The sequence below is a fragment of the Echeneis naucrates genome, chromosome 21, assembly GCF_900963305.1.
Source record: "Echeneis naucrates chromosome 21, fEcheNa1.1, whole genome shotgun sequence".
NCBI classification, from domain to species: domain Eukaryota; kingdom Metazoa; phylum Chordata; class Actinopteri; order Carangiformes; family Echeneidae; genus Echeneis; species Echeneis naucrates.
Genome location: NC_042531.1, coordinates 4,420,366 through 4,444,727, shown reverse-complemented (window position 1 = coordinate 4,444,727; position 24,362 = coordinate 4,420,366). Strand labels below are relative to the sequence as shown.

General features: G+C 40.3%; 1 protein-coding gene across 1 annotated transcript in view; it reads left to right on the top strand.

Moving 5' to 3' along the window:
* slc49a4 (solute carrier family 49 member 4) overlaps positions 1-24,362 on the top strand; it is a 41,238-nt gene that overhangs the window by 1,394 nt on the left and 15,482 nt on the right. The window contains exons 2-6 of the mRNA XM_029493010.1: positions 2,176-2,269; positions 11,310-11,584; positions 12,398-12,527; positions 17,818-17,926; positions 23,321-23,388. Of these exons, the coding sequence (XP_029348870.1) occupies positions 2,176-2,269; positions 11,310-11,584; positions 12,398-12,527; positions 17,818-17,926; positions 23,321-23,388 (676 nt within the window). The remainder of the gene's footprint in view (positions 1-2,175; positions 2,270-11,309; positions 11,585-12,397; positions 12,528-17,817; positions 17,927-23,320; positions 23,389-24,362) is intronic.

Sequence of the window (24,362 nt, the reverse complement as noted above, 5' to 3'; positions counted from 1 at the left end):
AACTATCAGGTGACAGAAACAGTAACAACATCCCAAAAACCACACTGAATCAACAACCACAAGTAAACGCTTGCCCAGAAGTTACATAACTCATCTTGTGATTATGATTCATCACCGAGTATAGGTAATGGGTGATTTGCTGCCACATTATAATTGCCGAGTGAGTGTAATAAGTTAAATAGTCCATTTGTAGATTCCACAACAGTCCTGCAAAGTTATTACCTAGCTTCACACCCAGCTTGCAACTATGTCTGTCTGTCATATATTGAATTACATCGGCTCATTCAGCTCTCACAAATTGTGTTAAGCCGTGGTGTGACCTTGTTTAAAAAAAAACAACTATGTAACATCCAGGGGCTGCAGCAGGCTGAAATAGTTTGGGGAATAGTTTCTTCCCCACACACACTGGTTCTGCTCAAACTTGCCAGTGGGGGACATCCAGGCTTCTTCTGAGAGTTCCTGCTACCTGAGGGCAGAAACGGTGCATCACCAAAAAGAAGGTAGTGGCCATCCAAGAGAGGCCAGAGCCGTAAGATAAAGTCATACGTGATGCGGCCTCAGAATACTCAGGGTATGACAGACATATAAGCTAATACTGCAGAATGTGTCAGGCAAAGTAGATTCTCTCATTCAATTGTGTTGTAACGCTTGTAAATCTTTCTTGCAGCAGCTGACCTCCAGGGCAGCTCTAGGTGTGTGACAGTTTTTGCATGTGAATTATTTTTTGGGGAATACAAATGCAGTGCTGTGTGTGTCTGTGTGTGTTTTGTAAATACAAATGCATTGCTATGAAAGAAGGTACAGTCATCTGTGCAGCATTGTTAACAGAGGTTGCTGCAAAATGCAGTTTGATGAACCGATTATGGTTTCTTGTCATTTAGAAGCATTGAATAGCCTGAATAATCAAAATAATTACATTTGTGTATTCATCATATGTTTAGGGTTACGCTTTATCATTAGAGTATTTCCATTATCTATTTTCCCTTTAATCATTTTGTTTGCTAAGAATCACAAATAAAAGCTGCAAACATTGACTTATAACTTCATTATTCAAAGATTCATAAATTATGATTCATTATGGGATCTATCCAGTACCCTTAAACACAGGTAAAAACACTGGGAGTTTACTTTACTATTTGCTGCAAAAGGTATTTTGAAAGCTATTTCACACATCTATCAAAACCTCTTTTAGAATTGCAGCTTTAATCTACAGATTATTGATTTATTATTTGATTGTTTTGTTTGTGATATAAGCCATTCATAGAATCAAAGTTGCTGTATTCAGTTGGCTCTTTGTATTCAACAAGTAGTACAAGCCATTAAAATTCAAATTGATCATATGACACGTAACCCGTTTTGTAGTATTTTAACTATAATGCCTCCTTAACCTTTTTAGACAGTTCTAATGTGGTAACCTAGACTTCAGCAAATGTCACCTCACTTTTAAAGGAGATGAACAGGAAGTTGGGAGAGTTTCCTTAAATTGGTGTCATGTGAGTAAAACTGAGACTAGACAGTTCCTAGTTGACGGACAAAGGTCTGTTGGCACTGTCACTGTAATGTGTAATACGAAAAAACAGGAAACCTTGGGATTCCCTTTGTCCGTTTAGTGATTATAGTGTTATTATAGGCCATATACACTCAGTTGCTAGTTTTTTAGGTGCATTACGCCAAGACTATTAATAATATTCTTAATGATATGTGATACTTAAAGCTACTGTAGAGCAGTACTGCTACATGCCTATATGTACATGTATGTATTTTGGAGGTTGTGGTGCTGTAGATCTGTTTCTTCTAAATGAGAGAAGTAAACCTCTGGAACGCAACACAGTTCCTGCAAATTCCGTCCTCTAAAATGAACATGAAGTTGAATTAATACCTGTTCAAAATGGCTCCCATAAAAATGGAACATTGCAGCCTTCATGAAGGTCAAAAAGAGTGCTGAAGTGATTTTAAAATAGAAAACAATTGTTTACTGGATCCAGCCTCTGAAATGGGATGTTTTTCTCCTTTTCTGTGTTTTTTGAACTGCTGGTCAGATTTATTTTCTGGAAGAGAACAAAGAAAATTAAAATTGAAAATAACAAATAATCATTTTTGACCAACAGAGTTTTGAACGTAATGAAAGAATTTCTTTTACTCTCTACTTTCATCACCATATTTTATGTGTTCCAGGTTTGCGGGCCTCCCTGCTCCTCTCCGCCTTCCTTATGCTGCTGGGAGCGGCTATACGAAGCATACCATTGGCAGAGCAGCCATTGAGACGGTGGTAAGACCTATGCAAACGCACAAGCAGAGGGTTCAAAAGAGGCAAGGATGATTATCCTTGAAAGGTTTTGGAAAAGAGACAAAGGAGCGACTCATCAGCTTCATTGCAGTCATGAGCCTTCCATAACGAGTGTAATTTCATTTATAAGGCAAACTTTTTACTGCCACACCTTGTTACCATGCACCACGCCGCTTGCCCCAGTCGGGATCTGTCCTTGTCTAATGAGTTCACAGTGATTTGTAACAGAGGTGACATTAGTAAGAATTTAATGGATTAGTCAACTCACAAAAAATTAATCAGCAACTGTTTTGATTGGTAGTTCCACTAAGTTCTCCAGTAAAATTGTTAGACCTTTGCTGGTTTCAGTCTCTGTAAGGAATGGAAGTGCCAGTGGGCTTTTCTTCATCATATATCTGAATATCTTTTAGATTTGGACTAAAAACTGGAAAAACATCTCATATGAACCAGTGTTACAGCAAAACTATTTTACTATTTTCAGTTTCTTAAATGCTGCATTGAAAGTAGTTCAATAATAGTAGTAGTAATTCAGGCACAGAATGATGATGGCCATGTTCACCAGGAGGCTGATGGCAATGTCATTAGTGTTGCAGTTTTGGTTATACACCATAGAACTGGACAAATTAAGAGATCATTAGTGATGTTAATTTATTCTGAGAGGAACAAAAATGTCAATCTATCCAGGTAGCAGTTGAGGCATGACACTCACAAATTGAAAATGAAAACCTCATTATGGCACTTAAAGAGAAGCCAAGGGAGATGAGATCAGAATATCATGATAATTTATACAATAATTGATGAGCCATTTGTTCTTGACCAAAGTGGTGGAGCGGCGGCTTAACAAACCCTGTCTGTTAAAAATTTTATTTCTATATAACTACATTGCAACAGCAAATGTGTTTTATAGGCACATAACTGGGATAAAGGTCACACAGAAGTCAAAGGTAGCACCAAACGTGTCAGTAGGATGTTCACAGACAATTATTTTATATTCTTCCTTTTTTTTTTTTTTTTTTGATCTCAGGAAAGCCTGTCAGGAAAATGCTCCGAGGGGGCGGTCACTAATAATGCACGACCCCCTACCCATTACTGAATGAACGTGACCTGAGCAGCACTATGGCACAGTGGTTAACGCTGTCACGCCACAGTCAGAAGGGCGGAGTTTGATTCCCACTAGGGGCACCTGAACATGTCTAAGTTAATTGGTTAATTGGTGACGAGTAATGGACTGGGCTACAGCAAGCAACTATACCGGACCAGAGCAGCTCAGACGAGACGCTCGACCCCCTCTCCTGAGGTTATTGTTTCTTCCGGGTTTTGGTGCTTACCGTGCATGCGTATATTCCAGAACCGGCTCTGTGGTGACGTCAGGATGTCCGGCATACAAAATGGAGGCAGACAGCCTGCGGATTTGTTTTATTTATTTATTTTTTTAAATCGATTTTGGGACATTTTAAATAGATTCTGAATCGTAGTAAATGAGAATTGCGATTCTTATATGAATCGGTTTTTTGGCACACCCTTAGTGGTAATGCTAGTTTATGGTTATGTTTAATCTTTTGGTCAGATTAAAGTATGGATTACTTCGGAAAGATGAAAACTTTACTGCTATGAATGTATTGAGCTCACTCTACCTCTGAATATAATGCAGTCAGTAATTAGTTTTGCTCCAAAGCCACTTGTATTCGCTGTTGCAGTTCAATTAAAATTTCTTTGAGTGGCAGCGTCAGAACGGCGTTGCCAACTGTGTGAGATAAATTGTATAAGCAGCAAAATGGACGCCAGCTCAAACAATGCTTTGCTCTATTCAGCTGCATTGATTCGCCTCAAGGTCCTGTTTGCTTTTCCTTCAAAGTACCAACCTGTTACTGGATACAGTCACAATCAGAAAGCATTTGGTGGCCAGAGAACAGGATTCTGAAAACCAGTTCAATATTGTGTTCATCCTTAACAGCTTTTTTCAGCACCTGCTGCCAGTTTCCTCCCTTATCAGACAGCACTTTGAAAGGTCATCATTGGACAATATAAGAAGAATCTCATTATTTTTAGTGTTTAATTCTTAGCAATACTCTTCTAGTCTCTTCTAGTAGTACAAGCGCTAAGACAATCATTTCAAGTATAATGGGCCTTTTTTTTTTTATTTTATGTCATTGAATATTTCTGAGTAATCTGTTTAATGATTCCTATTGGTTTGTGAGGCAGTACATCATAAAATATCAATACATAGAGGAAATTGTTTTTCCACAGAATCCCCCAGAGTTGCACATCGCTTTCACTCCACAGACTGAGGATTTTTAAAATAATTTTGGCTTCCAGAGAGCACATAAATCAATTTGGTTTCTCAGTCTCTTTCTCTCCATCTCACGAGGCTGCAATAAGAAAGACATCAATGACTGAAAAGCTTATGGTTTAGTGATATGGTTGAAATGTAGGGAGAATAATAGGATTCTGTTAAGGCATATTCAGTGGAAGACTCACAATACCCTGGTGTTGGAGGGAAAAAAGAGTGTTTACAATTTACAGTGAAATGTCAAGTTTTGCTTCCTGGCTTTGTTACTTCTGCATAGGGTCGTAGCATCACATTTTCCTCACAACTCTTACAGCACTGACTGACATCCTTGTATCCTCCACTGGCAATTTACACAAGCCACAAATGTGAATAACAAATAACTGAGCAATAAAAGCCTAATTTCATCACAGAGACTTCTCTAATGATGGAGTTTGAGCTTTGAGCAGTCTCAAGGTTTGGAATAAATGATATTTATAATTTGTGGTTCTTCAGAAATGTTACAAGGATCTAGCTTAAGTTTAGATTTTTCATCTGTAAATTAAAACCATAATAATGCCACAGTAGACAAATTATTTTATTGTGTTAACATTTTCCAGTAATCTCATAGACGTGGATGGACCTGAGCCACACAAAGCCTTATAGCCCATTCCTGTCTGTAGAAGTAGAGGAGAGTTTACTCCGTTAACTCAACTTGATGAGCAAAACTGAGTTTCCCCTGTAATGATAGACCACTTCTGGGAGTGCACCAGCTATTGCCTGGCCTGATTAACTTCATGTTGAAAAAACATCACCTGTACGTGAACTTAGAATGTAACTTTAGGCTCATCCTTTCTCTTAACTCTCATTCAATAATTTCCAGTCAAGGCTAATGCATCTCCACACACTGTGTGTTGGATGCTTGTATCCATGACATAACTATTACAGAGGCTTTAACTGGAAAGGGGTAGTAGGTTTATAAATTGAAACCTTGTCCTCTTCCTCCTCTTGAAGGGACCTTGAAAGGTCAGGACTCCTTGTGCTTTAAACTGAAAGTTGATGTCTCAGCCTCCTGATTGTAATCATTCGGCAGAATATATCACACCTTGGTGTCTGCAGAGCTGAAGACAAAATGTGTATAAAGTTCAAAAGCGTGTTGCTGGGGTCAGAGCTGCCTGCTGTTTTCCCAGTGGATGATGGGAGCAATCCTGCACAGCCATGACCTTCAGCTCTTTAGATTCGCTATTTAAAGTGGAAAACAAGCTAGCGCAGTGAAAGCCAAGATAACATGAATCACTCAGCAAATGTTAGTTCTGACACAGTTCAGCTTGATTTGCATATTAAATGTAACAGGTCACAGCTCTTGAAGCTGTGTTTTAATGGCTTATCACAGGAAAGCATGGGATTATGTAGCTCCAGGGATCACCAGTAGATGTCACTCTTCGCTTTGCAGTAGCGTCGTTTAAAACCTATCTGACTGAGGGCTTTGTTTAGTGACCTGTGGTGCTAACTGTGTGTGTGCCGGCAGTCAAGATGTATTTTTTTCATGTCAGAGTGGGCTCAGGTGAGAATTGAGGAAATGACCTGAGAGAAAAAGAAACCAGAACTTTGAATGGATGGAGTTCAAGGACATTGTAATAGTGATCAAACACAGCGATTGAGTTTCCTGCTCCCCTGATCAGGAGACAAGTGGCGACAGTTATCCAGGTTTAGAAACAGCGAAGTTCCCCTGACAGCCCCCCTGTAGATCTGTTTGTTCCACATGCCTTTTCATGTTTGAAATACAATCTTTTTTCTTTTGGTTTTTATGCTGTCCTCCCAAGGTAGTAAACTGCCTCTGTTTTTAAGAAATCAAAGGCAGTTGTGGATGTGTGAGCAGAGAAACTTCCTCTCCTTTAAAGCCAGGATTTTCTGTGTAGCAGCTATGGTTGTGTTTGATAAAGACCTGTTGAGTTGAATGTGTGTCACTGTGATGAAGTCAGCTCTCAAATCAGACTTTTTAACTTTTTTCATTCCAGCAGCCACCCTTTAGTTTTTTACTTTTTCATCTCTCCCGCCGAGACTCTCTTCTCTCTCACATATTTAAATAAAGACTAACTGTGTGATTAGTAAGTGTCTATCAGCCAGATCTCAGACTTAATCATAGTGTCTGATTGGCCATCAGAACATGCTGTGGCTGCCAGAGCAGGCTGTCATATTACTGTGACAATTGCTGTGGTGCCATTTCCAAGACAGAATTGGCCTGGCCTCTGCGATGGCACTATTAGGTCTGTCAGTCCTGGCGGACAGAAGCAGTCAGATGAGTTCATCACTGTGGCTTCTTTGTTTCAATCAAGATCAGATTTTTTCTGACAGGTTTCATCAATACTGATTAACTTAATCATCTCTTGTTGGGGGGAAAAGAAGCATCACCCTTCCCTCTCTCTCTTTTCTTGCCACCATGTGGCTGCCTCGTGTGACCACTCATTCCCATGTTAGTCACCATCTGTCCTCATATCCTGTCACATTTAAGGCAATTTTCTTCTTTCTCACATCCATCTTGAGATCACGTAGATGGTGAGACAGGGTAATGAACTTCAGCACTTTGAAAGTACTGGCAAACTTTTTAACAGAAAGTTTCAGAAGCTGTAACACTGAAAGCTATTGTTAAATTGGTGAGATTACTGGTATATTTGTTTATTCAGTTATATTCTATTTTGGCTCGTGTTGCTTTGATTTATCAGTGTTTGGATGAACTGGATTTGTTGAGATGGGCTTGTTATTATCCACGTGTTTAATGATATGATACAGTACAGCAGGTAGAACAGTCTAAGAACTGGACCCTTCCCAGTTCCTAAATTAGACCATAACATCAGGTTGCACTATGCTGGTGCTGGTTTTGGCTAGTTGGGACTGTGTGTTAACATCAATGCAGTCAGACACAGCGGCGATGATGCCTATGTAGACTTTAATCAACAGCTCTGTGCTGCAGGTAAACGATATACCAGATATACCATATACAGAGGAAAAAATCGTCATATTTCAGATGTGTGACTGTATCCAGACGGAAAAGGTGGTCTACCGTCTTTTCCAACTTTCAGAGTCTGTGAAAAGATTAAATTTCTCTACTGCAGCATCTCTATCACCTGCTGCTGCCATCGGATTATCAGCCGATAGAGATTCAGCGTCCTACCTGCTGCCTCATGGTGCCACCAACTATTGCCATTACAAAACAAGTGGGATGCCGACCCAGCCAAATGGAGCGCAGCCACAATGATATACGTAGTGTTGGAGTTAACAAAGAGGGACAGACCACAAAAAACGTATTAATCGTGGAGAGATGCCAAGCAGTGAGAGCAGTGTTGTTTACACTTTCCACCACATAGCCCAGCACTGCTTATTCTCTGTATTTCCTTTCTCCACCTGAGTAGCCCCACCAGATACCTCTGACCAATCAAGAGTTATTGATTTTGATGCAAACAAGGTACCAATGGTATAAAGCACCGCTCGATCCAAGGGAGAAGCACGCAACCTAAGTCAGATTTTGGAAGGTGCTTTTGAGGCTGATGTGAGAAACAGTAAGCTATTCTGTACGTAGGTTTTATCCACTGATAACTGTAGCCATTAAGAGTGCAGCAAAAATACCACAGCTCTATATGGACCACATTCTACGCGCATTAATTAGGAAAGATTGAAATGTCATTCAAATCACAATATGTTCAAGGGGAATATTCCAGTCACAAGGGGTTTTTCAATAAGGGTAAACTGTGCCACATCGCACCATTAATGAAGCGTTGTGGTGGTACAGAGACTCTTCTGCCCACAAGTCACATTTCAGAGTGCAATAATTCATCCTCATTTGGTAGACTGAATCATAAGCATTTTTATGTATATTTTCCATTTAAAATTAAAGTAACAATGACCACTCCAACTGAAAATGTAACTTGTAACTCAGGATTGACCAATTTAATAGCAATATTTTGCCAACATTCAGCCCGAACACTAAACAGCCTTAAAGTTGACCTAGAAACTCTACTCGCATGCAAAGATACAAATACCTTGTTCTAGGTTCAAACACCTTTTGAGAAACATGAATATGCTAACTTGGTTACTCAGATCAGGGTGCGCAGATGCATCTTTGATGTAAATCGCATTGTGATTTTCTATTTTGTGTGTACACACACATATATATGAGCCAATAATGTAATGATGATAACACTGAAATTAAAATGACTGTGGCAATGATAATATGGTGGATAAATCTTCATGCTTTCCACAGTTGTCTTGCATCACAGATGGAGAAGAAAATAGCATAGTAATGAAAGCAGCAGTTGTCCTGACACTTGGTTCAACTCTCAACTGCTGAGAGAACTCGGTAGAAAATAGACAGTGATGCTGGATGCTGAGTGAAAGACATCTCTGACAACTGTCTGATGGTGGAATCATGTAAAAGGGAAATTGATGACCAGCTTATTCTATTGTGCATATATATCATATTTGAAAAACGTTATTAAAGCGGGATAGTAATAAACATTGTAAATGTCATCTTAGATGCCATCATGGCTGTGGCCTATAATTTTGAGAAAGACTGGAGCAAAAAAAAGAGGAGTGGGATGAATAAAAAGTAAGTGTTTCAGAATATTTTAGGATGGTGCTGGTGTGTAGGCTGGGATGTTTGCAAGTCTGAGAAGTTGGTAGGAACTATAGGGTGAATAAGTTCCTCTGCAATCAGTCAGCGACCACAGTGCTTTGTATTCTCCCATGACACATTTATCTGTCAACCCGGGAGGCAGTGGACAGCAACATTGGAAACAGTTAGAGGGCAGAGAAGTGCCAGCATACTGAGGAGTGAATAAACTGGTAAATTCCTGCTCCATGTCTGAAGATATTGCTTTTTTAAAATGTAGGCTTGGGGGTTGGACTTCAGTCCTTTTTAGGTGCCCAAATGAAATATGTTGCAATGAGATCAACAAAGAACACGGTTTAATCATATATATGTGTTTATCTTTGGTCATGATCATTCCTGATTGAATTGTGATTTATTAAATCCATGTCTGGCTCCGGGAGGGTAACATTAGAGTTTTGTAGTTTGGCATAAGAAGCTACAGCACTGTTCTGTTCCAATGTAGCTGTCATCCACACTCAGATGAATTTTTAAAATGATCCCATTGATGGTTTCATACTGACAATGATGGATGCCGAAAGCATGGCAGCTATTTTTCTCTCCGGGTCTGAACAAACCCCACAGCAGTCTTATCAATCACCTTATTTAAACCAAGGTCATATTTAAAATGTGGAGTGACTGTAATACACCATTGTCATAAAGCCTGACATCCTAAGTTATTATTTTCAAATTTGTTCCATCTGACACCTAAATGGTACGAACAGGGACTTTAAAATGTCTCCCAGACCACATTGCAGTGACTTCACACACAGACTTACAGGATTAGAACAATAGAGGCCACATGCTATTGCAGTTGGTGAACATCTAGTTTTCACCAACCAGCCTTCATGTGCTGGTGTTGAGAAGCAATCAGCTGGGACTCCCAACTGTCAAACTTACAAGTTGAGCAGAAATATACTGATTATTTTCAGCAACTCAGAATTAGCGCAGGATCCATCATTGCCTCCCCAGCCCTCTTTCTCGCCATTTTCCCTCTCTGCCTCCTTTTTCCATCCTTTCCTCCATTTTCTTCTTCTCTCCCCGCTGAGCCCTCTCAAACTGCTTCGAATGAAAGGTGTCTTTACTGAGCTCACAGACAATCAATCAGCCATGCCCTGTCTCTGGCGGCTGGCTGTCTCAGTTAGACAGTGCAGGAGGGGGCTAGGTGGTGGTGATGAGGGGTCTGGTGCCATCGGGGGACATCTCAGAGTGCATCTGTCTTGCACAGTTCAGTCTGAAAGTGAGAGTATAACTTGGTCTCTCACAGGGGCAGGTTGTTACTCACTCCCCTGGGAATATTTCACCCCCACCCTCCATTTCCTTCTCCTGTCAGTGTTCCACTGGATTTTTAGCCAAAAAAAATAAATAAAAGCACAAGCGAAACAAATGCTTAATTGTGTGATGTCTTTATATTTAACTTAATAAAGACACTGATGAGATGAATAGACGGCACACTAAAGAGGAGTTACAGGGCTACCACAAATTCTGAAAAACCTAAAATTTGGGGATTAGATTGTTTTCAAGTCCAAACTTGATTTTGTGCAATGTCCCCACAACAACCATTGGCTCATACAAATACCTCAGAAATTTGACTTGTCAGTGCATAATCTTTCAAGACTCATATTCATCACCTGATTTTTAAAAATCAAAACGTGCTCTTCATAGAATTAAGGATTCCACTGACTCCGCACATTTCCACTGGAGATTTTAAAATATAATTAGATGTATTAGATGACTATTGTAAACAAAATTGTTTTCTATTTGTTTTTTGTTATCTTGTTGTTGATTGTAAATATCACGGCATGCTTGTGGTCAGGTGCTTCAGAGTGTTGTAATGGCAGCATCCCTGGTTCTGGTTCTGTTTTCTGCCAGTCTGATTGTAACTAAAATATATTTTTTTTTAAAGCTGAATATCACATAGTCATGAATTACCTGATGATAGCTTTTCAAAGCTGTTATAGACCCATACACTGCAGCCTCAACCTTTCAGAGCAACTGAAAGCAGCTGAGCTGAGAGAAGTGTGTTTGCTACTAGCCTAATTTTCAGTTCTTTCTTTTGTGTTTATTGATGTGTGGTTATAGCGAAGACCATCGGCTCTCTCTCTCTCTTGCAGGTTGATACATGGAGGTCAGTTTCTGAATGGTTTAGCTGGTCCAACCATAATGAGTGCTGGCCCCTACCTCTCCACGACATGGTTCGCTCCTGACCAGAGAGCCACTGCGACAGCTGTGGCCTCGCTCTTCTCCTACTTGGGAGGCGCAGCTTCGTTTCTATTAGGACCTCTTGTAGTGCCAGCTCCCAATGACACAGAGGCTGGAACCACCTTGGTGGCAGCAAAAGCTTCCGACAGCTTCATCCGAAACAGGATCCAGCTAGTTATGTATGCAGGTAGGAACAGCACAGGAAAACCTCTGAGGGCACCAAGGATCGATAACGCATCATTTTGACATCATGTCGGCCCCGTCATGGGACACAAATACAATCAGGCGAGGGGATTCAAGATATTTGCAGGAACACCAAAAAAACTCCAATTATAATCTTCATAACCGCCCCTGCCGAAAAATTGATTGCTGGGACTGTTATGCTTAACTGATTCAGAAAATTAAAACCACGCTGAAAAGAGAAAAAGCCATGCTGTAATAGATGGAGGCTGCAGCTTTTGTTTAATCTGAAGTAGCATTGTTTATTTTTTAAAGGACAAAGCAGGCACCTTTTGTGAACCAAAAGTTTTGGAGGTTATGAAAAGACAGAAGGGACAGACATACACATTAGCGCATATCCCCACATTAAGAGATTCACATTAACATTTGCACAGCATAAACCCATTACCCCGCCATATGACAGATCGTTGTGGGTGGGAGTCCATCTCTATCAGTGAGTAACAGACAGCTGCTGCGTGATCAATATATGTTTGATATAAAGCTGTAAAATATGTTGGTTCATGAAGAGAAATAGACTGCGATATGAACCAGTGCTATACTAGAATGCAAGATGTGTTACAATGATGTGCATTTAGTCTGCAGTCATGTCTAGCTGCCCATTGTGTTCACTCCATGGATGAATTTTAGAGGACTTTTGATGTCACAGTGACCTTCTTTTTTTTTTTTTTTTTTTTTTTTGTGAAAATGTCAAATTCCTCTGACTGTCTTATCAATAGAGATAACACTTGTGTCTGTTTTATCTGTCTGTGTGCTCCGGCAGAGTTGACTGCAATTTCTGTGCTTTTTGCGGCGGTCCTGCTCTATTTCCCATCACGCCCACCGATGCCTCCCAGTGTGGCCGCTGCAAGCCAGAGACTCAGTTACAGGAATAGCATCTGCCGACTCCTTAGGTAAAAACAAACACTGACACAGATGCACACAAAATAATTTGAAAGACGGAAAGACCGTCAGATATGTTTTGTTTAGACCACTCCATCAGTACATTATTCTGCCTGAAATGATTAGTCCTTGATTTAATTTAAGGAGACACATGCAAAACAAGTGCAACTCCAGTGCTATATTTAAATTAGCTTCAGTCTCTGTCATCTTTTACGACATCAGACTGTAAGAGTGCAGTCAGGAGCAGATTCTGTAGCAGCTTCAGTGGTCTTTAAGTATTGCATCTACATCCATTAGGTGTAGTTTGATTTCTTATTTGCTGATGCAATGCACGCACCTTGTCTTAGAAAGTTAAAGTGACAGAATCTTGTGCTGCAGAAGGATATGGAATCTTAATGAAGGGGTCTGCCACTCACCATCTGCTGGAGTTGTTATCAAAGAAACCCTGGCTTTCCCTCTAGATTAATTACTAAGCTAATTTATTGGTTGCTGCATCTATACCAATTGGTTTAGTTATCAATACATTCTGAGAAGACCACTAATGGTAACAGAAATAGTGAGATGATCTGTTTTGACAAGGTCTTTAATTTCAACATTAGTTGGTAGGATTTATTGATTTTTTTCATCACCTTTGTCTTTTCTCCTCTTTCGGAAAAGCAGCAGGGGTGGGCCAAGAGAAACTCATGAGACAATGATTGAATCACCCTTCACTACTACTGTGCAGCACCTGGCCCCTTCTCACACTTTATACTGAGGAAATATTTATCCCCTGGGTCACGAGGCAACAGCATTGCCAAAGGAGCAAGGGTCTTGGCTTTTGCCTGGCTTGTGGAGGAATGAGGCCCATGGCAGTGGCCTGGAATTAAAGGGCTGGAAAAGGGAGAGGGAGGCTGGGTGATAGCAGCTAGGGAGATGGCCTGGCTTCACTGGCTACAGTTGGTCCCCTGTTGTAAGAAACAGCTTCACTTCTGCAGAAGGATTTCATAGCCCTCAGACCAGGATAGACGGGCTTACCTCAATGAAAGAGCCTGCTCAGATAGATGGCAGAGGCCAAGCAGATATCAACCTAATGCACAATTTTGGACCGGTGCACACAAGCACACACACACTTGCACATTCACACACAGCTGGGCCAACTTAACTAGGCCATTCAGCTAAGAGGGTTTCTGTTCCACTTCTGATAGGCAGCCTTCCAGCGACCTGTTTTGGCAGCTTGTTGTATCCTGGTCCAGCAGTGTCAAGCCTTAAAATTCTTCTGCAGGGACTGGACAGTAGGAAAAATTACTTCCAAGTCTTTGTGTCCATGTGCACTCATCATGAAAAAGTAACAAAATAAGATCCACTAGTTAATATTTTATATTAAAAACGCCAACCCTAAAATACTTTGGTTTGGAGGGTTGCAGCTTTTCAAGCTTGATTATCACACTGATTTGGTTCTGCTGCAAATTAATGCTTTGTTTAATCATCAGTGCCTTCATCAGCTGTATGTCTACCAGAGTAGCTGACTCGCTGGTGAAGAACGTGAAGTGATAAATATGAATGCTTATTTGTATTGCATCAGTAATGTCATGGTGACACTCCATTCCGTAATACATTTCGGAGCCTTTGTGATGTGCAATTTGTTAAATTTTATAAATGTCACACAATTTTTGTGTCTATAAATTGAAGGGGGGCTTTAATACGTTTCATCACCACTGTAAACAGAATTTGGAATAATTACTTTTGAGCCCTTCCTTCTGTTCCTTGCATTGCCAGTCCCAAGAGAGAGAATCTTGGGTCTTGAGGGTTTTGCATATGCATTCTTTTCCCTAATAGCATGGAATAATTTCTCAGTTTTGAGCATGCACAGAATGTTCATGGTTAAATGTGTAGGGCTGCCCACAAGTGCACCTAAGTTCATCCAGTCTCCAGAAGGATTTATTGCAGCTGTCATTTTTTGTGTTCTGCAAAACCAGTTCATTCCTAAATTATCGTATGTGAGAACATCTGAGCTTGTAACTAGTTTCGCTTCTCAGCAAAAACTTCCTAACAACTGATGCATGTGCACCCTTGAAATAGTGGGATTGCAGTGGAACTCATAATTAAGTTGGTCGTGCCCTAATTAATGTTTTTATAATGAAAAGGAAACTGTTATTTAAGGTAAATTAGTTGCATCTTAATGATACCTTATCTGCGCTTTAAGATCAATATCATTGCTGATTAGTGCATTTTCAGAAGTAGAAGTGTGATTTTTTTTTCTTTTTTTTCTTTTTTTTTTTTTTCCTTAAGCTGAAAATTTTCACATTTTGCGCCATCACCTGTGAAAGCAGGTGCCAACCATCTAACCAGTTAGTCTGGCTGATACCTACCCACCAATGTCGGCGATCATTCATTTAGCCTGTCAGGATATGAGCACTGGTTAATGATCGTCGGCTTGATGAGAGCCCCCAGCTGTTCACATCTGCGTCCACAGCAGCAGTCTAATTAGAAGGGCCTTACACAAGTTGTAAAGTTATTGTTGTATTCTGATCACAGACTAAAGCCTGAGTATTGATGAGCCGTCCCTCCCTGCTCACAGTCATTCTAGCTTTGAAAGTTGTCATCTTGATGCATTGATCTCCACCTGGGTCTGCCAAGGACAAATGGCACTTAGCTGATGATGCCGCCAGCTTTGAGACTTCCTCGGAAGTATTTCATCACCAGCGGGAAGGGAAGGGGAAAAATGTCCCCTCTCCTATCCAGCAGCTAGCGTCTGCTTACATTTGGTTATCTAAATAAGCTCTCAGACAGAGAAAAAGGTACATGATATTGATTTCCTGCAGTTGTGGCAAGGTTAATGAAAGGGGTGCCGCGAGAAAAGCAGAGAGGGTGCTCCATCATGGGGCTTTTATGACTATCCCTCCATTCTCTCTGCAAGGCCATGTAGCTTCATACTACTTAAGGAAAGGTAGACCTTCAGTAGAGAGACAGGGTGTGTTTGTTTTTCTGTGGAGTTAGAGCATTCTGCAAATAGAAGTGATTCATTGTCTGAAGTACACCAGTGTCAGGAAAGGGGAAGGGTGTGCATATGTTTACAGCATCAATGCATTTGCTGTACAGCTCATGTATCTTGGGACGAGTTCCCCTCATAGTTTGCAACTCAAAGACTGCCTTGATGTGAGAGTGTGTGTTTGTGAACTTTGTGTGTTGGAGCGTTTGATGCCATAGAAGGGATGTGGGAGGCCAAAAGTGTTCTCCAGATGTCCCCGTATGATACTGCTCAGGATGCTTCCTGCATTATAATGAACCAAGCAGGTGGAGGATAAATGCTAAACAGTGTCCATAAACAAAAAGAGGAAAGCACGAAAACAAAACTATCTGTGAATCTGTTGCCTACTTTGCCAGCTCTGCTTCATTTGTCAGATGCCCAGTGATTCTAATCACATTGTTAGGGCGGAGGAGGTGGCACTGATTTAAATCAGCGAGTAACCTCATTGGGCGAAGGTGATTAGCGTGGGTGTTCCTAGTGATTGTAATTGGGTTGCATGTAGGCACGGGATGATTATGGTTTTTGATGGTACAATTATATTATTGAAAAAATAATTATGGTTTCCCAGATTATCACGACTACTATGGATGTTGATGGTATGATTATCAACCCATTCATACAGTATCTAATATTTTGGTAGTTAGTTTTAGTTTTAGTTTTTAAAAAGTCGGATACCACACAGTGTTGTTGTGTTTTCATTTCATGGACCAAATTGTGGCTGTCTCTCTGGATTGTGATCATGTAAATGTTGTACCAAACTGAATGTGTTGATCCCTTTGGCTGCAACTTTCTTTCGGCAGGTTTTGCATGTTGGGTGGCTGTCATCCTGAACGACCCCATTTTTAATTTTTAATTTTTAAACTAAAATGCTTCCACGCTAATGCTTTCACCTGTCTTTTGGGTGGATAAAGATTGTGTAGCAACTCTTAATTAGTTCTTGTCGCTTTAAAAAAAGCCAACCAAAAAACCACTGAGTATTCTGGGGAGATTTACTGAGAGCCTTTTGTTCCAGCTGCAGGGGCTGCAGTGCAGGTTGAACAACAGTAATACACCATTAATACCCCTGTTTTCTGTGAGTGTAATCACTGGGCTTTTCTTTTCTCGGTATTCTCTCGGTATTACTTGGCCACCATGATTGAATAATTATGACATTTGAAATCCTTGTTAGTAGTAAAATCGGTTAATAGTACCATCCCTATTTGCATGTGATTGCAGGGGGGTGATATATCCTAAAGCTGTGAGCTTTTTGTTGATACACTGGATATGTTTGTAAGTGGGTATGCACCGGTGTTGTTAGTCCTGTTCTACACACCGTAAACTGATGAGATATTAGCCGACAACCCTGTAACAAAGCCTGCAGCACAATATCTGCAGCCTAAAGCAATTTGTCATCGCTTATTTTCATCTTTTATTGTGCTGTTTTGACTTCAGCTGATATCTACATACACAGCCATGGATTGGCAAAAATCAACTGACCTAAAAACTTTGTCATTGTAAATTGAACATGTTTAGTTAGAAACTTTTGGTCATTTAAATTTAAAGATCGCGTGATGTGTGATGTTTTATAAACCAAATATAATCAGTAACTATGAAAAAATATAGATTTTTTTTCTCCTATGTTTTAAATAATCCAAGTGAACACAGCAGGGAAAAAGGATTCTTTTGCATTAAAATTAGCACCTGTTATCCTCTCCCCTTATTTTCTCTGAAAACCATAAATTGGTTTTGAAATTGGCTCAGTAAACAGTGCTGTCAAACACAAATTTGGTTTCAGAGGTATGTCCCCATGTGACACCTCAGCTTTATATTGCCAGCTCTGCTCACTGTGTGCGAGTTGCTGCTTATCTCTCTGTCACTATGCACTATATAAGAAGAGATCTTTCTGTGTGACAGAAGCAGGAGGTTGTGTGTGCTTCAGTGAGTGTGTTTGTGTGTGCGTGTTAGCACGATGAGGTGAAGACAAGTGAAAAGAACTGGAGCTGATGGCAGGCCTCCAAACACCAGTGAACTGTCGGGGAAGGAAAAATTTCATTATGTTGCTTTCACTCTTTCATCTCAGACCGAAGCTGTTCATGTAAACTGTACTTGATTTGAACAACCTATTTTTACAGAACATAAGTGACTGGCTAGTGTTAATAAATACAGGCTAGCATAGTTTACCATCTGTTCTTTCATAGCATTTTAGATCATGATAGATGTTATAACAGAAGATATTCATGGTCTTATTATACATATTTGCATAAGTATAATTGTTTTGAATCTTGAATCTACATTACGGTTTTGTCTCCTTTTAGTAACCTGCGGTTCCTGATGATAGCGCTGGCCTACGCAGTCCCCACAGGAGTAATTGCCGGCTGGTCAGGAGTCCTTGACATGGTCCTAACACCAGCTAAAGTCAGTCAGGTAGGCGGCAAACATGCACACAACAGAATGACATAACATCTTGAACATGTTTAAGGTTTGGATAAAATGAACATCAAGACACCAAGGTTGCTAACAGCTCTGAATGTAGTAGCTTTTTTTTTTTTTTTCTCCAGTGCACATTTTTTACAAGAAATGTTCAAAGACATTCCAAACACTATTCCATCAAAAGGGTAAAATCCTTGGCCATTACTGTTATTTTGGGTCTTTTTTGTGAAACTGTGCAGAGTAGGTCAGCACTAGTTCAACCCGACTCTTCAATTTTTATCTTGGTTAGCCTTTTGGTGGAGGCCTTGCAACCAAGAATAGAAAGAAGAGACTCATCATGTACTTGTGAGGAACTTGCAATTCTATTTCCTAACTTTGATTTTCCCATTTCTAAAAACCTTCACTGGACCAGCTTTTTGTAGGTCTCGTCACAAGGGTAGCCCATTCAGATGAACAATGGGCTAAATAGCCAGTAAGTTTTCCACAGTTAAGTCTTGAAGAAATTCTTTATCACTTTAGACATCACTCTCATTCAGAGTCAGTCAATGCTCCTTAAAATAAAGACACAGAAAGCACACATTGTTGAAATATTGGAGATGCTGAACTTTTCTGAAGTGCTTTATTAACTTATTCTTCCCATTTTTTTTAAAACACTTTAAAGTTAAAAACAGTGTTCTTTACTGGACAAAAAAAAAACTGATTTGGCCACATTTTTAGGAATGGAAAAGCAAAAGAAGGGAAAAAGAGTAAAATCATTGTTAATCACACTCAACCCGTCTGTCCATCTTATGTGAAGGGCCCAATCAACTGTGATTCATCACTGCTCTTCATCTTCACTCTGAGACAAACAGGAGGAAGGCAAGTTGAGTGAAGTGGGGGGTGGCTATGTGGTGCAGGCTGGAGAAGATGGTCTGTGTCGTTTGAATTTTCAGGTCTCAAGACAGCAGTATGTCGAAAGACAAAGGGAGGATTTTTTTCAAGGTTATCACCAGACAGGTACTTCTTGAGAGATCACACGCAGGAGGATGAGACGCTTCTTGTCACACCTCTATCTTTATACTGCTGTTAAGAGATAGCACAGTGCATACCAAAATTGTTCTTAGAGTTCATTTGCTCTCAAAAGATCTTTTTTTTTCCCCCTCTATTCCACATTTCTTTTATCCATGCTTGTTAAGGAGATAAAAGTGTGTCAAGAATAAAAGTCTGAAGTGAGGTGAGCTACGTTACAGGACATCCCATGGGTACAAAGTTCGAACTAAATAAATAAATAAATAAATAATGGACCAGTAGAGCGATGTGTCTACATGCGAGGAAATGGAGGCGTATTTATCCATCAGAAGAATTCTGAAAATGCTCTTTGTTCTTCAGACGCAGGGACGTTTGTTCTTTTAGTCAAGTTGAACTGCGATAAAGCGAATGCACTATCTTTTTTTTTTTTTTTTAGTGCAGGATGCCGTTACAGATCCAAATCAGAAGGCTAAGCTCACCCACCTTCCTATTTGCTGCCAGCTTTGTTGATTCTGTCAGATCCAAAAACAGCGCAGACAGATGCTGCTCGAAATGTTTCTCTTTTAATTCCTTAGCTCCTTTACATTTACACTGGTACGAACACTTTGCTTTGCTCCATTCCATTTGTTCTTATTCTTCTCCCTGAAAATTGCTATGAGTCTGGTAATTTTAAATACACATAAAGAGCCTTGGAGGAAAGTACAAAAAATGATAGCCAGAGGGCAATTTCATACTTTCTATACATTTTCTCATACTTATCTATAACTTGTTGCAGGTGGGTGTTTACACAAAGGTTTACTCACAAACAGATGTGTATAGCTTGGGACTCCTTTCCTTTAATGATAATAGCTCTGTTGTACTGGAGCAGAGGTCATTCTGTTTGTGTGCCCTGTGTCAGTCTGTTATGATATGAACCATACGCCTGGCTAGCACTATCTACCCAGGCCAGGCCGAGCACCAAAAGGGCAGGAAGCAGGTATGCCTTTTTTTTTTAAAATCTAAATGCAATATTTGAATCCAGCCATGATCCCTTCAATAGTGTCACAGACCACCCTGGGATCTGATGCAGTGAATTCCATCCAACATGGTTTATTTCAGCTCTGCGCCTTAATAGGAAGTTTCTTTCCATTTCTTGTGGACTCCCTCTTCTCTTTTCACTTTCCATCTCTTCTCCCTTCCACGGAAGCTGGTCTTCTACTGCATGCTGTCATCGTCATTTCAAAGAATGACTCCTGTACTGCAAATACTGAATGCTGTTTTTATTGTTTTGAAGTCCAAATAGTTGACATCTTTGTTCTTCCTCTGCTTTATGCAGTCAGGGTTATTTTTAGTCAATTTCCATCTCTTGTTCTTCATTTCCTCTTACCTTCTGTCCCTGCCTGCCCTCCCATCTTTTTGCTGCATTTTTGTTTGAGCTGTTCTTCAGCATTCCCTCTGGGTTCTTCTCTTAAGATAAAGACAGTGAGTCAGCAGGTGACCATGGCTGCCGTGAGGCAGTAGGAACAGTTGTCATTGGATCGGACAAAGGCTGTCTACTATATGTTATCTGTTACTAACTGATCTAGTACTAAGACACGTCTCTAGTCATAGAGCAGAGGGACAGATATGTGCAGAGGCCTGGAACAGCAGGATTCGATGTGGTGAGCTGACTGAAATTGGCATAGGAAACGTAGCAGGGATTTCATTGATGCTAAAACTTCAACTACACAAGTTGGGTGAGCAGAAAAGCCCCTCAGAATCTGCTACATGAATGGGATGCAACAAGAGAAGACCAAATCATGTTCTACCCCACTCAGTCAAAGAAGAGAAATCTGGCTGCAGTAAGCTCTAACTTACCAAAGCTGTACAGTTGAAGGGCGATAAATGTAGCATGGTAGCCTGATGAAACTGGATTTATGCAGAGGCAGCAGATGGTAAGGTCAGAATTTGGCATCAGCAGCATGAATCCATGGAACCAATCTGTCGCGTGTCAACAGTCTAAGTTGCTGTGGTTGGGTAATAATGCAGGGAATATTTTCTTGGCACAATTTGGGTCCCTTAATACCAATAAATCATTCTTTGAATTCCACAGCGTATTGTTGCTGACAGTGTGTATCCCTTAATGGCTCCAGTTTACTGTCTCACCTTGGTCACTTCCAGCACGATAATGCAGCATGAATAAAGGGACAAACTAACCAATATTATTATCGTGCACCCAGTTAAGTGCTTAATGAGTAAGAGCATGCCAGGCTCTTTTAAGTTTCTCCATGGGCTCTTTAAAAGGGTGCAACCAGGAGACTGCTGAATTCGGTGAAAGCAATTAAATGCGCACAGGGAAAATAATGGAGCAACCTAGAGGGAGAGATTTGGAGGAATGATCTGGTGTGGAGGGAGAAATGAAGGAATGGCAATATAAGGCAACACCCAAAACTATTACCCGGTATCAAGATTAGACAAAATATCAGGAATCGTTTCCAAAAATGTGCATGTATGTATTTGAAACATCCCAAAATAAGACCTGATCTTGTTCTATGTTGCAATTAAAATCAAACATTGTTCTTAACTATGTTTAAAACACAATTGAAACCATCACAGTGTAGTTTGGGAAAAATATGTGAGCCGTTGTCTGTTGAACGTGACTATGATTGTAGGAAGTATGAGTGATGGAAAGATCAGGACAACACAAAAGGAAGCTGAGATGGTTTGACAATGCCAAAGTGTATAATTACTGTTTTTCTCTTGTCAAGGTAGGGTAGTGAAAGATTTTATACAAATGCTGCACTGCTGAGGTCGGAATCTGTGAAAGTTCTGCAGGAGGAAAATGTGCTAGACCTGCAGACAGGAGGATTGAACAGAGAACTTAGAATCCCCATAATGAGTGTGACTCAGGAAACACGCACTGTACTGCGATCATCAGTCATATGTAATTGTTCCTGTAATGGAGAGGAGCCATTTCAAATGCACAGAAAGGAAGTGTAATGGAATGTACCTGGCTTCTTTTTAGGATGATTGCTGTTTTATTTATTTATTTTTTTTTAAATCCCCCTACAAAACCACTTGCACACCTCCAGAGCAACTTTATCAGAATGCATGTTCTGCCTTCAGACAGAACACTTCATTCTGCTGAAGACTGTTTTGTAGATTTTCTGGGATTACGTGATGTGACTTGAAGGAGGAATAACATGTTGAACTGAAGCTAAGGACAAGCTTTTTGATTATTGGCTTAAAAGGACTTATAATAAGAGATACAGTGAGAAAATTAAGAATCGCAAACATGTTGATGTGTCAAGAACCTTAGGACCTGGCTCTTGCTATCTTAACACTATTCATCTCCAGCTTATTGACACAATCACAATATAGCAGACATGATTAAACTTCAAATCTGGCCTTTTTTGTCACGGTTCCAAGGCACTAAGGATATTGCAGTTAATTTCCTCTCCACCTGCACATGAGACATAGTAATTTGCATCTCAGAATTGAAATGGTTTGGCAAGCAATTTATGTTTCTCTTCCTAAATTGGTGCACAAACTGCTGTGGCATTACATGCCTTAGATGCCCTTGCACTGGTGCGACACAGGAGACATGGATAATAAGCTGCAGTTATAGGGGTAATGGGGTTGTGGATGTTTAAAATGTCTGTGAATCAAATATTTTAATCTGCATCATTTACTGGGGAGATGCATTTCAACTCACCTCAAGCCATGCATGCCTTACAGATGAAGTTTTCAGCATATTACGCCTGGCCCACACAGAACACTCAGGGGAGTGTAATTTACATCAAATATAATAACATTTTGGCACTCACTCACTCAGCCAGAATACATTTTACATTTAATAACTTTGATCGTCCACTTTTCTTCATTATGGACGTTTCTGACTGGTCGTCGCAGAGTGTGATTAAGCAAAAAGCATCAGATCCTACTTTAGATTCTGCTCTCTTGCTGTCACATCTTCCATCTGGTTGAATTTGGTTGAATGTGAGTTATTGCCTCAGGGAGATGGATGGGAACCAAACACCTTCATTGGCATGTGGAGATGTTCTCGCCTGGGTGCAACACACTGATTGTTTTTGTTTTTTTTGTCTGCATGTGTTAGATTTGGCCTCCCTTGACCATGATGTTGTTTCTCCTGACTTTACGGCCAAGTGTATGTGTTGGCCTTCATCAGGATGAATAAAAAAGGACAGTCAAATACTATATGCTATACAATATATCAGACACGCTGACTGACAGGCCTCAGGAGACTTCAGACACTTGGTGCTTACTCTTGGTCAGCTCTGTCCGTACAGCCATGCATTGCATGTTTAATGAATAACCTTCTTTTTGCTACACATCCCTTTTCTTTTCCTCTTACTTATTCCTTTTTATAACCCACCATCCCATTATCTTTTTCTGACACAGGTGGATGCAGGTTGGATTGGTTTCTGGTCGACTGTTGGTGGATGTGTGTTTGGAGTGGCAATGGCCAGGTAAGCAATTCCCTGACTTGTCAATGATATTATTGTCCCGCTTTGTGGGCCCACAGGATGGAATTCAGTTTAAAAGTGTGCATGAATTTATGTGATAAGATCACCCATTAAATTAATGTTGCTGTTACTTGTGTATATGTTGAGCTTTCCTATGATGGACTTGCTGATTAACATTTCCAACAAATAAACTCCATGGGTTTGGGTAGCCTTCTCATCCATGTTGTTATGACTAACTTTTAAAAAAGTAAATAGCGCCACACTCGCCTGGGTCCAGACAGACCCCCAACAATAATATTCACAGTGTTTAAGTGAAAACAAAATGGTAATTCGGTCTGATTATCAGGCCACTCGGCTCAGTGAAAACTTGATGCACTCAGTGAGGCATCAAATTAGAAAACAGGCATTTACTGTAACCACTCATTTGTATTTGCAGACCCTCTCTGTGCAACACTTGCAGCCCTCGATGTAGAGTTGTTACTGAGATGGTCAAAATAGCAGACACTTCAGCAAGTTGCCTACTTTCTGTGCTTACCTTTGCTCAGACCTAGAGGACTAGCTCAGACTTGTTATCCGATCACAGGTAGAACATCAGTTTAAACCCAGTTTGGATTACATTTCTACAGGCACCACCCACATTGGCACATACATATGGTTGAAGGTCATCCTTCAGTGTGGCCCAGGATCCATTCACCCTGCTAAAAGAATGTGACCACATTTGGCCCAGACCACGTCCAAATCTAAGTTATCGGGTCTCAAATGCATATGATACTTATAGCTGCACACTTCTTTCTCTGAACATGCCCGACCCACAGTGCTGCATTTATGGGAAAAAACACTTGATGGAATTAGTGCACAAAATATAAAGGAAACATTCTATCAGCAAAATTACAATGGAAATGTACTTTAGAGGTAAGAAACTGTATTCATTCAAGCAACTGTGAAGAAGTAACTCTTCAATAAAGTAGTGTAGAGCA